The sequence below is a fragment of the Glandiceps talaboti genome, chromosome 4 (assembly GCF_964340395.1).
Source record: "Glandiceps talaboti chromosome 4, keGlaTala1.1, whole genome shotgun sequence".
NCBI lineage: Eukaryota > Metazoa > Hemichordata > Enteropneusta > Spengelidae > Glandiceps > Glandiceps talaboti.
The window spans coordinates 17,139,268-17,153,152 of record NC_135552.1 but is presented as its reverse complement, the minus strand read 5'-3'; the positions used below and the strand labels follow the sequence as shown (position 1 = coordinate 17,153,152).

At 35.4% G+C, this 13,885-nt stretch overlaps 1 protein-coding gene across 1 annotated transcript; it reads left to right on the top strand.

The window, feature by feature from the left end:
• The first annotated feature begins 602 nt into the window (after positions 1-602).
• Positions 603-12,107, top strand: LOC144433542 (phosphatidylinositol 5-phosphate 4-kinase type-2 alpha-like). Its single transcript, XM_078121852.1, has 9 exons — positions 603-857; positions 4,229-4,326; positions 4,952-5,048; positions 5,604-5,756; positions 6,702-6,887; positions 7,856-7,969; positions 8,492-8,732; positions 9,348-9,451; positions 9,573-12,107. The coding sequence occupies exons 1-9, from the start codon at positions 750-752 to the stop codon at positions 9,651-9,653; spliced, it is 1,182 nt and encodes a 393-aa protein (XP_077977978.1). The 5' UTR covers positions 603-749; the 3' UTR covers positions 9,654-12,107.
• The last annotated feature ends 1,778 nt before the right edge of the window (positions 12,108-13,885 follow it).

The following is a 13,885-nucleotide window of genomic DNA, read 5'->3' as shown; positions in this document are numbered from 1 at the left end:
CTTCATACCAGTGAATTTGAACAACTGGGAAATAATTAATTTATGATTACTGAAGGGATGACTAACGCTAGTTTTGTATAGGGATGCTGTCAAATAAACAGCAAAAACAAAAGAAAACAAAAAAACCCACCTCCTCCAAAAATGAAACAAAACTAAACTGTAAACAAACCAACACCCCCCCCCCACACACACACACAACAAAAAGTCGAAAAACTGTTTTCTAAATCTCAGGCAGTACCAATTTCCGAGCAGATTTGAGGAAACACTTCGAGAATCGTTGTCTTGCGTTGCACTAAACTCGTATAAAGGGCCCTCCAAAAATATGAAATCGAAATGAAATATAATTTACATTGATGAAAGACCAGATGGTCCATATAAATGTAAATAAATATATGTGACTTTGACTGTTTTACATCCTACAAACTCATTAAAACATGCTGATAATGTATGACGCTATTTTTGTTAATATCAATCAAATTCGAGACCGACGCGACACTGATAGCTAGCATCATGATCACGTCAAACGTTTATCGACTGACATAGCTAGCGAACGGGGTCGCACGTAATGCATTGTGGGTAACATCGGAGACTAACGCCATATTGGATTGAAGTCCCGGAGTGAGTTACTTTTCTGATCTGAATAATTGGAGCATGAATTTCAACACAGTGATACACAGATAATCGACACGGCCATTATACAGTCGAAATTAATACGAACTTATATGTGTCTCTAACCAAAAAATTCTACAATGGCAACCAGCAAGAAGAAACATATCAAAGCAGTGTCTCAGAAGGTGAAACTGTTCAGAGCAAATGAGCCCCTGCTCAGTGTTTTCATGTGGGGCATCAACCACACGGTAAGAAACTTCGATGTTTTTGAGTGATATTTTAAAATAATTCTCATTTCATTCAGGACATCTTCAAGATACGGAATGTATGTTTAAGAATTCAGTAAATCCAAGTGATTTATTGGCGTCGGATCATTTATTACATGTGTCATTACCCACTGAAGTCGAAATTGATGTTGTTCATGTCACGGTTTACATCATAACGTTACTTAGACACAATGTGATTCTCACACCCTTAAATCTTAATATTTTAGCACCAGTTTCCCAGTGTAATTTCATCCCCATATTTAACATTTGCGATATTTGCTATTGATATTGTAAAATATGGCCGAGAACTACACATGTATAAAGCTATGAAGGGGGAATAAACCAAAACAAAAACATTTGCCACTCCTTGTACAATAATTAACTAGTTAGCCATCACTGGTGGTGTTGTCAAATTTCACCGCTTACCTTAACAGTAACAACTATTTTTTCATCTTCTTTAAATGGAAGTGAAAAATGTGTAAATGAATCAAACTAATGATGTAATGGCTTTTATTAAGTTATTAAAGGACCTACATCAACACCAGCTATTTCTTGATTACATATATTAAGTACATTGTAATTACAATGATCAGTGGTAGTGAGTTTACAATGTACAAGTACAAGTGCATGTGATGCACATGTTTATCCATCTATCTGTCTGTCTCCCCATCCAACCGGCTGGCCGGCTGGCCGGTCATGTCTGTCTGTCTGTCTGTCTGTCTGTCTGTCTGTCTGTCTGTCTGTCTGTCTCTGTCTCCTTTAAGTATGTACCCTATGTAAAAATGCATGTGAATGAGTGTACATTATCTGTCCGTCCGTCCATCCGTCCGTCCGTCCATCTGTCCGTCTGTCTGTCTGTCTAAGTATGTACCCATATGTAAAATTGCATGTGAATTACTGTACATGTATCTGTGTGTTTATCATATGATCATACAGTTTGTAGTATGGACCCTTGTGATCCAATATTTCTGACTGCAGTGCTATTGTTGAAGGTGATGAGACATCTCTATTAATAGATTTAGTAGTTCAGAGGATACATGTATATCAGAGCAAACAATCTCATGGAGTGATTTGTATCATGACTTGTGTACACTGTCTGCTACAAGGGTAGATTGTGTAAAATTGTAGAGAAGTAACATAGAATATCCAGTCATTGGCTCAGATTCAGTTTCTGTAGCTGTCTTCTATACTACTAGATTAATTAGTAGGAAATCTGAGACAATGTCTATCGTTTGGTTTAAGGTTAACTTCCTGTTGAGAATTATGGCATTTTACAAAAGTTCAGTCATATTTGAGTAGAATACTGACAACCCACAACTGTATCATGAAACAGAATCAGAATATTAATTAGTATGGATCTGTAGTCTGTGTAGACTATTATTTGTACCTGTTAGACAATATCTTAATACATGTATGACAGCAGGGGGACAGCTACAAATTCATTATGTATTATTACAGTGATAGCATCTACTGTACAATGTTGTTTATACAAATATAAAGTCCCTGATGGTGACACATTCTTGTCATGGCACCTAGATAGTTTTCTATACTGATTCATTACTACAATTGTCACCTGAGACTAGAACATCAACTGTTTGTAGATTTGCTAGCACCTCGTTGGCAGGTTATGTGTGATTTCAATTCCTACATGTAAGAATGTGGTAGATATCACACACAGTGTTATTGTTCTCAATGGTTGATATTTGAATGGTGAGTACCATACATGGTGAAAACAAACTAAGATTTTGCAATCTACATCTAATTCATAGGCAAAAGGAAGTCTATTTCAAAAGTGAACATGTAGGATAATGTTTTATTCAAAAATGGGTCATTTCATTTCCGAAGTAAATTTTGGAAGAAAGATGATGGTGATATGATATGATTAATACAACAAAATCAAGAGATATTATCACACAGGAAAGAGGAAGTGTATTTGTCACACCCAGATAGTGTCTGATTATGTGTTGATTTTAGGTTTGGTGTTACATCAAGTTAAATACCTGGAAATCTGTATTTTGTTATTTCCTTGAAATAATTCTCTCTCTATAGTCTAGAGGATTAGTGAGGAAATCTTAAAAAATAAGATAAATATTTGTACAATGTGAAACACAATATTAGCTTATTCTGTAAATTTCATTCATAAAACTTAAAAGGTCACTTGACCTTACTGGAGGATGTGATTGTTTGTGGTTTTGACCACCAAGTTCATGCTTACGTTGTGATCACCAATTGGAAGGAAGTCAAGTTAATTTGATTTCTTGCCAAACAACATGTTGTGAATGTACTATTAGTATTATCATTATTCTTTCTCGTTTTCAGCTCTGTAGAAGGGAAAAACAACATACATGTATACATTTGTATTAGTTGTAGCAGTTGTAGCACACAAGTTTAAAAAACTATTTAAAAAAATACACAAAAAGGAAAAAAAACCCATATATCTGTGTCAAAGATAGATTTTATCAATGGTAGCATGTACATAACTGAATTTGACATCATTTTAGAGTACAGCTTGATGACCTATATGTTCATAAACTTGTACATAATTAATATAAATCATGGTCAGGTTATTGAATGATTTATGATATTAATGTCAGATTTTCATGACTACTACATGTACATTTGTAATATAGGGTGTCATTTGATCCACTATTTCTATCCAATATTTACAATACCAACTTAATGAAATAGAACATACAGTGCGTCTGTATACATGTATCTATGTATGTCTACTGGATTTCTGTGTTGCGACTTACCATGGTTTTAACTGTAATTACCCAGTTAATGATGTCAGATACGTTTTAAAATACATGCAAGATTACATCATCGCAAATCACAGCCTGTTTTACGGCACCATTCTTAACGAGCCCTCCCCCCTCCCCCACTTATTATTTCGAGATGTAGCGGAAGAAATAACAGCTCTGGTTTATGAGAATGGCAGGATTAGTATTTTTATTGAATGAATTATGTGATATAAATTATATGTATACAAAGTAAAATAAAGTATTTGACAAGATTATGGATAGATGTGTTGTACCGTATGTCATAACAACGTTCATTCCTAGACAGTGTATTTGATATGCTAATAAGTGGTAAAGACAGCTGGACAGATTGTATATTTCAAATATACATGTATGTGTAATTATATTGGACGAAAGGGTTTATATTGCTAAAATTTGCTTTATAGAAGGAGTGTACAACAGATTATACATATTCTTATGCTGTGCCATGTGACCCACAACACGCCCTCCAATATGTACAGTACACATTGAATAATTAAAGTTCAATTTCTTATCTGGATAAAAAAATCTTGTCTAATTTCCTAGTTCCTTATTTGTTTTGGTTCTTTTTTGTAGATTGGTGAATTAAGCCATGTCAACATTCCGGTTATGTTGATGCCAGATGATTTTAAAGCTTACAGTAAGGTGAAAATTGACAATCATGCTTTTAACAAGTAAGTCTGACTTATATTGAATTATTGTATGTAGCTGGGGATCATGTTATCCTTATTGATCACTTTGTATGCAGAAGAAGCACAGCTGACATTGTTACAAAAAATACCAAAATAGTCAACAAAAAGTTAAAATATTGACATATGACAGTGGAGACTTGATTTGCTACAAACTGTCAAGAGTAAAAGTAATTGTGGCTTTGAATATTGTACAATAATTGTATTGTGGTGATATTTATTTTTGTAATCTCTTAGTATCTTAATGGTATAATCACATTCAGAGTCTGTCTATTCTATGCATGTCCACATAGATGCACAAGACACTGACAAATCCTATTTTTGTACAAAATATATCGTAGAGTGCGTATACTTCAATTTATGTACATTTACTAACAAATTTAAAAATCAAATTAATATATATTTATATGTATATTAAATTAAATTATATATATTGTCAAAGCTTGAATCCACCCTCATGATTTTGCCTAGGTTGAGAAGGCTGATCGAAGTGAGGAGGGCTTTAGGAAATGTGGCAAAGTTCTAGCTCACTTTCTATTACTTCTCCAGAATACCCTTTTCCACAGTTAGAAAGTTTATATGATGTGTTATTTGATGTTTCTGTTCACAGAGAAAATCTTCCCAGTCATTTCAAAGTCAAAGAATACTGTCCACTAGTATTCCGTAACTTGAGAGAGAGGTTTAATATCAATGATTTGGATTACATGGTAAGTTAGTCACATGTTACATATCTACGAAGATCTTCAGGTAACCACAGATGAACTTTTCATGTAATGACTAGGTAAAAATGTTAAGGTGATGCAGTTTTAGCAATCAGTCAGAATTTTGACATGTCAGGATGTTTCTGGAGATAGACTTTTTGTGAGACTTGAAAGTTTTCATTGTTTCACAAGAAACGTAAAAACTCTACAATTGTGGGGAACTTCATTGGCTGGCATGTATATTGTATACTAATCTAAAACACAGTGTAACAATGAAGTCCTTGGGCAAGATTTGAACCATGATTGTGCCTCAGTCAACCCAGCTGTATAATTAGGGACCTGGTAGGATAGAGTTTGCAATGTGAATGCTTTAATGCTATCCACTTATAGAGGTTGCAATAGATTGTATGTTCTCCAGGGAGTTGAAGAAGTATAAAGGGCTGTTATGCCAGGGGAAATAACTGTTAGTGCCTTGAGTTGTCAGGAGGAAAGGTGCATTATAAATTCACCTTATTATTATTATTATTAATATGTTGTATTGGCATCTCTTCTTTGTCACAGAATTCATTAACCTCCTCACAACCAGTTTACAGTAATTCACCTGGTAGAAGTGGAGCAAGGTTCCTTGTGTCAACTGACAAAAGATTTGTCATCAAAACAATCTCAAGAGAAGAAGTGGAAATGATGCATAATATATTAAAACAATACCACCAAGTAAGTGTGTTCACGTCTTTGTAATAACGTTATGTCAATTTAGATTTATGGACTGGCTGTGTTAGATTTGAAAACTTTTATTTACTTAGTCAGTAGCTGATTCTACAACTGAATCAAAGAATAAGATATTCCATACCAAGACCTACCGGTCATACAGGATATTTTGCACTTTGATTCCAGTTGGGATCAGGTAGGGATATCTTGTGCTTGGACTCAGGTTGGGACTTGCTATGGTTATCATATACTTTTGATTGATTCAGTTTTTAGAATCAGCTACAGACTAAGGTTTTGATTCATATTTGGGGTTGGATTCATTGTGATATCCCAGGCTTGAATTTGTGTTGGTTATGGGTACCAGGGGTGAACAAATCCACTGGTCCTGGGTCCGGGACTAGTTATATTTTTGAGCGAACCACACAAATTTTACCTTGTCTGGTCCGTCGGACCAGTACCTTACTGATAATAACTATGTTAAAAAGTCATCTGAATATACAGATTCATAGGTAAGATTAAATGTTTCACATTAGTGGGACCTTGGACCACTAATTCTTTCAGCAGGACCACTGGATTTTCTAAGGCACTGGTCTGGGGACCACCAGTTCACAAAATAATTTGTTCACTCCTGGGTACACGTTTCTCAGGATGGATGTGAATTAGTTACTGATATTTTAGGCTTGGATTATGATTTTGGATTAACTAATGTTTTGGTGACTAGGGCCGCAGTCAGTCATGATATGTGATTATCTGAGCATTATCTGTTAAGTATGTGGAATACAGCATGCAATTGGTGAGACCAAAACACTCCTACGATAATTTTCATGTTTCAAGGTCGGAAATATTGAACAGTTACAACCATAACTGAACTTACAAGCTATTTTTTCTTAAGTCCATATTTTTACATTGTGGTCCACCACATATTGATGATGTTATTTTGTATTTTTCTAGTTTGTAGTAGAACACCATGGTAAGACGTTACTGCCTCATTATCTTGGCATGTATCGATTGACTGTGGACGGTGCAGAAACTTACATGATTGTTATGCGTAGTGTACTCAGTGCAAGTCTTACAGTCCATAAAAAATTTGACCTGAAGGGATCGACAGTAGATAGACAAGCAAGTGATAAAGAAAAGGTAAGATGTGATTGCCATGCTGTATATTGTAATAAAAGTACTTTATAAGATGACGGAATTGTTCTTTCATTTGCATACACATGCTACATAATTGACATCATTTCCTGATGTCAATGCATATTACTTTGAATACAGTTGAGTACTTTGTTCTTGATCCCATGAACATTAGACTTGCTGTCAGCCCATTGGCCTAGGCTTGCTGAAGTGTCATTATTGTATATCACCTTGGACCAAGTAGGATATGGATAGCTGTGATATCAGAAAATATCCCAATTCCACTATTACATATACTTTCAATGGTTTATACATAAGACTAACTATTTACTGTAACAGAGCTGACTGTGGATCACCTTATCTCCAAAACAACTGCTAATCGGAAGTGGTGTCCTGTTATTTTGAAAACACCAAGTCAAATTTTATGATTGAAATCTATCTTATACAATCAAATTAGTCTGGCTAGTTACACAATGGCTCTCACACACCAGCCGGTCCAGGGCCGTATGATCTCAAAATACACTTTATAAATGCATTCATCTGTTCTCCCAACAATGTACAACATACATGTCACTGACACATATGTTAGTAGTCTGTACGATACAATGTGTCATGACACACTAACAGCTAGTTACTTCACTGGTAGGGCAGAACAGCACAACATATCTGACAGTCTGATATGATAGTAATCTGTATGTGAAAATCTTTGGTTTACTGTATCTCAACTACTTTTATACTTTTACTGAATTTCAATGACTAGATCAGAAATATTCAAGCTGACTTTGACCTTGATCTTGACCTATGAATGTTCATGTTAATATCGTACATCTTTTGGTATCATAAATGTACTTATTAGTCACTTTCTGACTATTATTTGACAGACAGCTTCCAAATTTCTCTTCTCTCTGCTAGCTCTTTTTCAATGTAAGAAACTCATCATCACAGAGACCTATTTTATGATTGTGTTTTTACAGGCCAAAGAGCTTCCAACTTTTAAAGATAATGACTTTGTCAATGAAAATCATAAGATTTATATTGGAACTGACACGAAGGAAGAATTTCTATCCCAACTGAAAACAGATGTGGAGGTGAGTCAGAGTATGATATCAGCTATTGTATAAATGTATGTACCTGTGACATATCAATTGTGTCACATCTCAGCTGTAAAGGTACATGTGAGAAACTGTCAACTGAGGAATGACTTTCACTGATTTAAACATTGACAGGAAAATGTCACTGATTTAAACATTGATAGAAAAATAACGCTGATTATACCATACTCTTGTCAAGTTATTGTCTTTGAATGAAAAATATGGATGATTACATACCCTGGTCATTCTACATCACAACAACCCTTGTCTATATCACTGGTTTTGCTCGAAATATGAGTCAAATCGCCATTACTTTTCCCAATTTTTCATAAATTATGCTCGAGGAGGTATAATTATATTAATCCCCAATATTTGTCGTCCGTCATTCATCCTCAAAATACTCATGACCTAAGGGTTTCTCACTACTCGTCTAGAGACTCGTAGTGACAAGGCCTCCTTAGGTCACAGAATCTCTCGTAAAATGATTAATACAAGTATGGTACTGGGTTTTATCAACAGTTTCTTTCTGAGTTAAAACTGATGGACTACAGTCTCCTGGTTGGGATCCACGACATAGACAGAGCTGAACAAGAAGAGATGGAAGTAGAAAGTAATGGTGTCGAAGAGGAGGAAGACGATAGTGGCAGTAATACAGCATTTACACCACCAGACAGTCCACAGCCTGGACATATGTTTCCAGACACTCTACCTGGACAGTATGATAGTGATATTGATATCTTTGCGTATAAAAGCTCACAAGGTACAGGATAGAATTCACTGTGCATGTATTACCTCCACTGTAGTATTCACAGCATGATGCAAATACCAGTAAACCTGAACATATTATAACAAATCTATAATGGCAGTACTATTGAACCACTACTGTCCTGGTACCCCGGTAGCAATCAATTCTTTACATGAACATGCAATATTAACTCACTGTATATTGACCCATCGAGGGGCTTCATCACATTGTCGGTTTTTGCAGAGAAGACTCATTGAAAATAGAAGCAAGCCTCAAACATTTTGAAACCAAGTTGGTTTCTGTAGATGTCAGTTTTTGGAGCAATTGTACAACTATACACGTGTGTGTGCATGCTTGTCTGTCTGACTGTCTGTCTGTCTATCTCTGTAGGTAGGTAAGTATGCTTACATGTATGTGCATACATACATTATGTATGTATGGATGAATGGATGGAGGTGTGTGTGCATATGTGCGTACATAAGTACGTATGTATGTATGTATGCATGCATGTATGTATGTATGTATGTATGTATGTATGTATGTATGTATGTATGTATGTATGTATGTATGTATGTATGACAATTGTCTTAATTTGTTTATTCATGACAATTTTGTCTTTCACTGTTACAGAAGCACCAAGGAAAGAAATCTATTTTATGGCGCTGATTGATATTTTAACACACTGGGGTGCAAAGAAAAGGGCAGCACAAGCTGCTAAAACAGTCAAGCATGGGGTAGGTTGACTTTTTTGCTCTTCAAAATTTTCCTGGATTTGAAAGTGAGGTTTGTGTTAACGTTGCAAAGTGTACTTATGTAACTTGAATGTAATTGTGACCGTGTTTTATTGGGTTACAGGCAGGAGCAGAGATTTCAACTGTTAAGCCGGAACAGTACTCAAGACGATTCTTAGAATTCATTGCAAATATTGTCGAATGACAACAGATGTCGGTAAATGAAGGAAACAAAATCTCAACTGGATGTCAACGAAGCTCATCCTCTTATCTGAATCTACTTTGGACATGGTTGATACAAGAAGTGGCTGCATACTGTGTCGCTGTGATGTACTTTGTCATGCTAACAGCTTGGCTTGAATGTAGTAACTATCAAGGGACAGTGTTTTCAGTGTTGCTGCCCTTTCAAAACATTCATTTCAAGTAAGATAGACAAAGAAATGTATTTTTTATATTTTTTCATAAATGCATTGGTGTCTTGTTTTAATTGCACCAGTTCTAGAACCTATCATGCCGCAGCCTCGCTTTACTGAAATCATTTGTCCACACTACAGAGACTAGCTGTTTAGTTCAATTTTATAACTTTTTTAATAACCTCTTTTTTGTTTCTAAATTTTAAGATTTGTATGAGATTTGTTGGCGTATATATGATATGGTAAATTGATATGTTGTGCTATACTGATCAGCATCAGTGTCTGACCAAGAAATAGTCATCACATGTAGAGTTTGAAAGTCATATGGAGTGCCTGAAATATAACATTGGCATGCTCTAGACATGAACTTTGACAAGTTCTTTGGATTGGCCAACACTTAGCAATGGCATCCTTTACATAAGAGTTTGAAAAGTTCCATGGCATGTCTAAGAGATTCCCATGTCATCCATTACATGTAGAGCATCTGAAATAATATCTAGATTGTGTACGAAGTAACCATGGCAACCACTGTAACCATGGCAACCACTGTACATAGTACACAGACAGTATCATTTACAGCTAGAGTACTGTGATACTCATGAAATCCTTACATGCACATGTACAGTGTGAATGGTCTATGGATTGCCTAAAAGGTAACAATGGCCTCCTGTACAAGTAGACTCTCCCATTTTGATCATCCCAAGAATTAGCCATGACATCCTTTGACGGTGTATTTAAAAAAGAAGAAGAAAGTTTTATGGCGTGTAGTGGCATGGTCAAAGAGTCCAGGATGACTTGTGTAATTTTTTATGAATCGTCATGTTAGTTTAAGTCAGTTAGTATCGGAGAGATGTGGCAGGTGGCAAAATGATTGTAGATGTACTGTTTGTTTTAAAAACCAAAACATAGAGAATATATGTATTCATAGATGTCTAGATGTCTTTTTTCTAATCTATCAGTCAGGATTAACAAAGTAGGGTTATTATTAGGATACTGATGTGTTTTCATAGCTGTGCACTTACTATGTGGACATTTGAATCCTTCCATGGTACTTAATGGGTAAACTTATAGTGTAGGCGGAGCAGTTTGTAGCTGTAAGTTGATAGCTTTGTAGACGTTCTGTAGATAGAGATGTTCCCAGACAATGTTGTCGAAATTTAGAATCATGTGAGAAGTATATCTGAGTAGAATTTTATTTAATGATATACTCAAGAACATTTTAAACTTAGTAACACAATGTTCCAGTCAGGACTCTTGCCTATAAAATTTCAAGAACAAAATGGTTGGAGATAGATAATGGCAGTGTATAAACTATGCTGACATTTGAGTGAAGAGAGAGAGAGAGAGAGAGAGAGAGAGAGGGTGGAAGGGTTGGGAACAGAGCAATTAGATTCTGCTATGATGACACTTAATGTATAAGGTTTATAACATGTAATACATAACTAGGTGAAACTAGCAGTGCAATACTAGAGATGTATACCTAGCAGTGCATCACTAACAATGCATAACTAGTAATTCAAAGCTAGCTATGCATAACTAGTAATGCATAACTGGAAGTGCATAACTAGCAATGTATTACTAACAATGCATAACTAGTAATTCAAAGCTAGCCATGCAAAGGTAGCTATGCATAACTAGCAATGCATAACTAGCAATGTATTACTATCAATGCCAAACTCTTGATGCATAACGATTAAACAAAACTAGCAGTGCCTAACTAGATAATGTATAACTAGCTATGTATAACTAGCAATGGGTATACATGGTAGATTCTAGTACAGTATCCAACCGTAAATTCGTTTAAGTATTGAAACAGTTTTAGCATTTGACCACCTGTCAATAGTTATCATATAGTGTTTGTACCTATATGATATATTGCTAGATACTTCAGTACATTCAAGTACATTGTTAGTTGAGGTGTCACATTGCTAGGTATGTCGCACATTTCAAGTTATACAGTGCTTTGCTTTTTTATCAGAAACTCTGCCAAACCATTTTCGTAATTACAGTCAGTAGTAGGTGTTTTGTACCAGTTCAAAGGCAATCACAGCTCCTAATCTGTTGTATAGCAGTATATGCAGTGTTGCTGTATACTGAGTTGTCATCTGTTGTATAACAGTATATCCTGTATACATCATTACTGTATTACAGTTGTCATCTGTTGTATAACAGTATATCCTGTATACATCATTACTGTATTACAGTTGTCATCTATTGTATAACAGTATATCCTGTATACATCGTTACTGTATTACAGTTGTCATCTGTTGTATAGCAGTATATCCTGTATACATCATTACTGTATTACAGTTGTCATCTGTTGTATAATAGTATATCTTGTATACATCATAACTGTATTACATTTGTCATCTGTTGTATAACAGTATATCCTGTATACATCATTACTGTATTACAGTTGTAATCTGTTGTATAATAGTATATCTTGTATACATCATTACTGTATTACAGTTGTCATTTAGTGTATAACAGTATATCCTGTATACATCGTTACTGTATTACAGTTGTCATCTATTGTATAACAGTATATCCTGTATACATCATTACTGTATTACAGTTGTCATCTGTTGTATAGCAGTATATCCTGTATACATCATTACTGTATTACAGTTGTCATCTGTTGTATAACAGTATATCCTGTATACATCATTACTGTATTACAGTTGTTGTAGGGGTATAAAGATATTGTCAAACTACTCATCCATCTGCAATGACAATCTAACAAACTAACTTTCTCAGCACCTTATGAATGTGAGTGGTCAGGGGTTTTTTGTTGTCGTTTTTTTTCCTTTTTGCATCAGTATTTTTTTGATAGAAGGCCATAATACTTTGACCTCAGTGCACACGCTAGGCTACATATGTTAAAAAAAGATCTTTGGCACATGTTAGGTGTGCTCTCCAAGAGTATACATATATGCTAGGCTAAATACGTTGACAAGATCTTTAGCACAGGTTAAGTGTGCTAACTCAATGCAACTTTTTTGCTGAATACATATAAGTGAAGACTGCAGATAAGATCTGCTATTTCAACTCTTGTTGAAGTGGACCAAACAATTCAAAACAACTAACCAAAAAAACATTGAAAGCAAAATTTGCTTGGTATATGTATTATCAATTTTATGATGTAGTTCTGTTCTATGTGATGTGTATTTATGTTGATATATCAAGCACAGTCATACAGATAAAATAATGGGCCAGTCTCTAAGTGCAGTAATCATAGTAATTTTTATGGTAATAGTGTCCCAGTCCAAACACTTGTTGTCATAGCCACATAAAACTGTCTCTATAGGTAGACTTTAAGTCTAAGACTTAGCAATTCAGATGAGTAGAATCCAGTAGTTATAAGTTTTAGTATTTAGTAGTTTCCAAGACTAGACTACTAGTGAGAGAGAGAGAGAGAGAGAGAGAGAGAGAGAGAGAGAGAGAGAGAGAGAGAGAGAGAGAGAGAGAGTGTGTGTGTGTGTGTGTGTGTGTGTGTGTGTGTGTGTGTGTGTGTGTGTGTGTGTGTGTGTGTGTGTGTGTGTGTGTGTGTGTGTGTGTGTGTGTCACCATTGCCATGTAAAACTTCATTTTTGCACCACTGTTCATGTGTGACCAGGAACTGTTCTTATGTAACGTGGGACATTGTGTGGCAAAGTTCTGGTGGAAGACTTGTGTATGGCATTGTTTCTGTCTAGGATTACTATTTTGGTACCCAGTCTTCATGATTTGTGACTAGGCACTATTCCTGTGTGGAACTTTGTGTGTGGCAAAGTTCTTGTGTATGAAACTGCTTGTGTGTGTGGTATTACTGTTGTGGCACATGTTCCCAAGTAATACTACTATACTGTATGTGACGCTGTTCCTTACTACTAATACTACATGTATGTGTGGCAATGTATACTGTGCAAGATACCTGTCTATGGTACTTTCTGTGTATGGCACCGTTTCTGTGTATGGCTATGGCACCATTTGTGGGTGTGGCCAGGCACTGTTCTAATGAAGGACTGTTCATATATGATAAGGT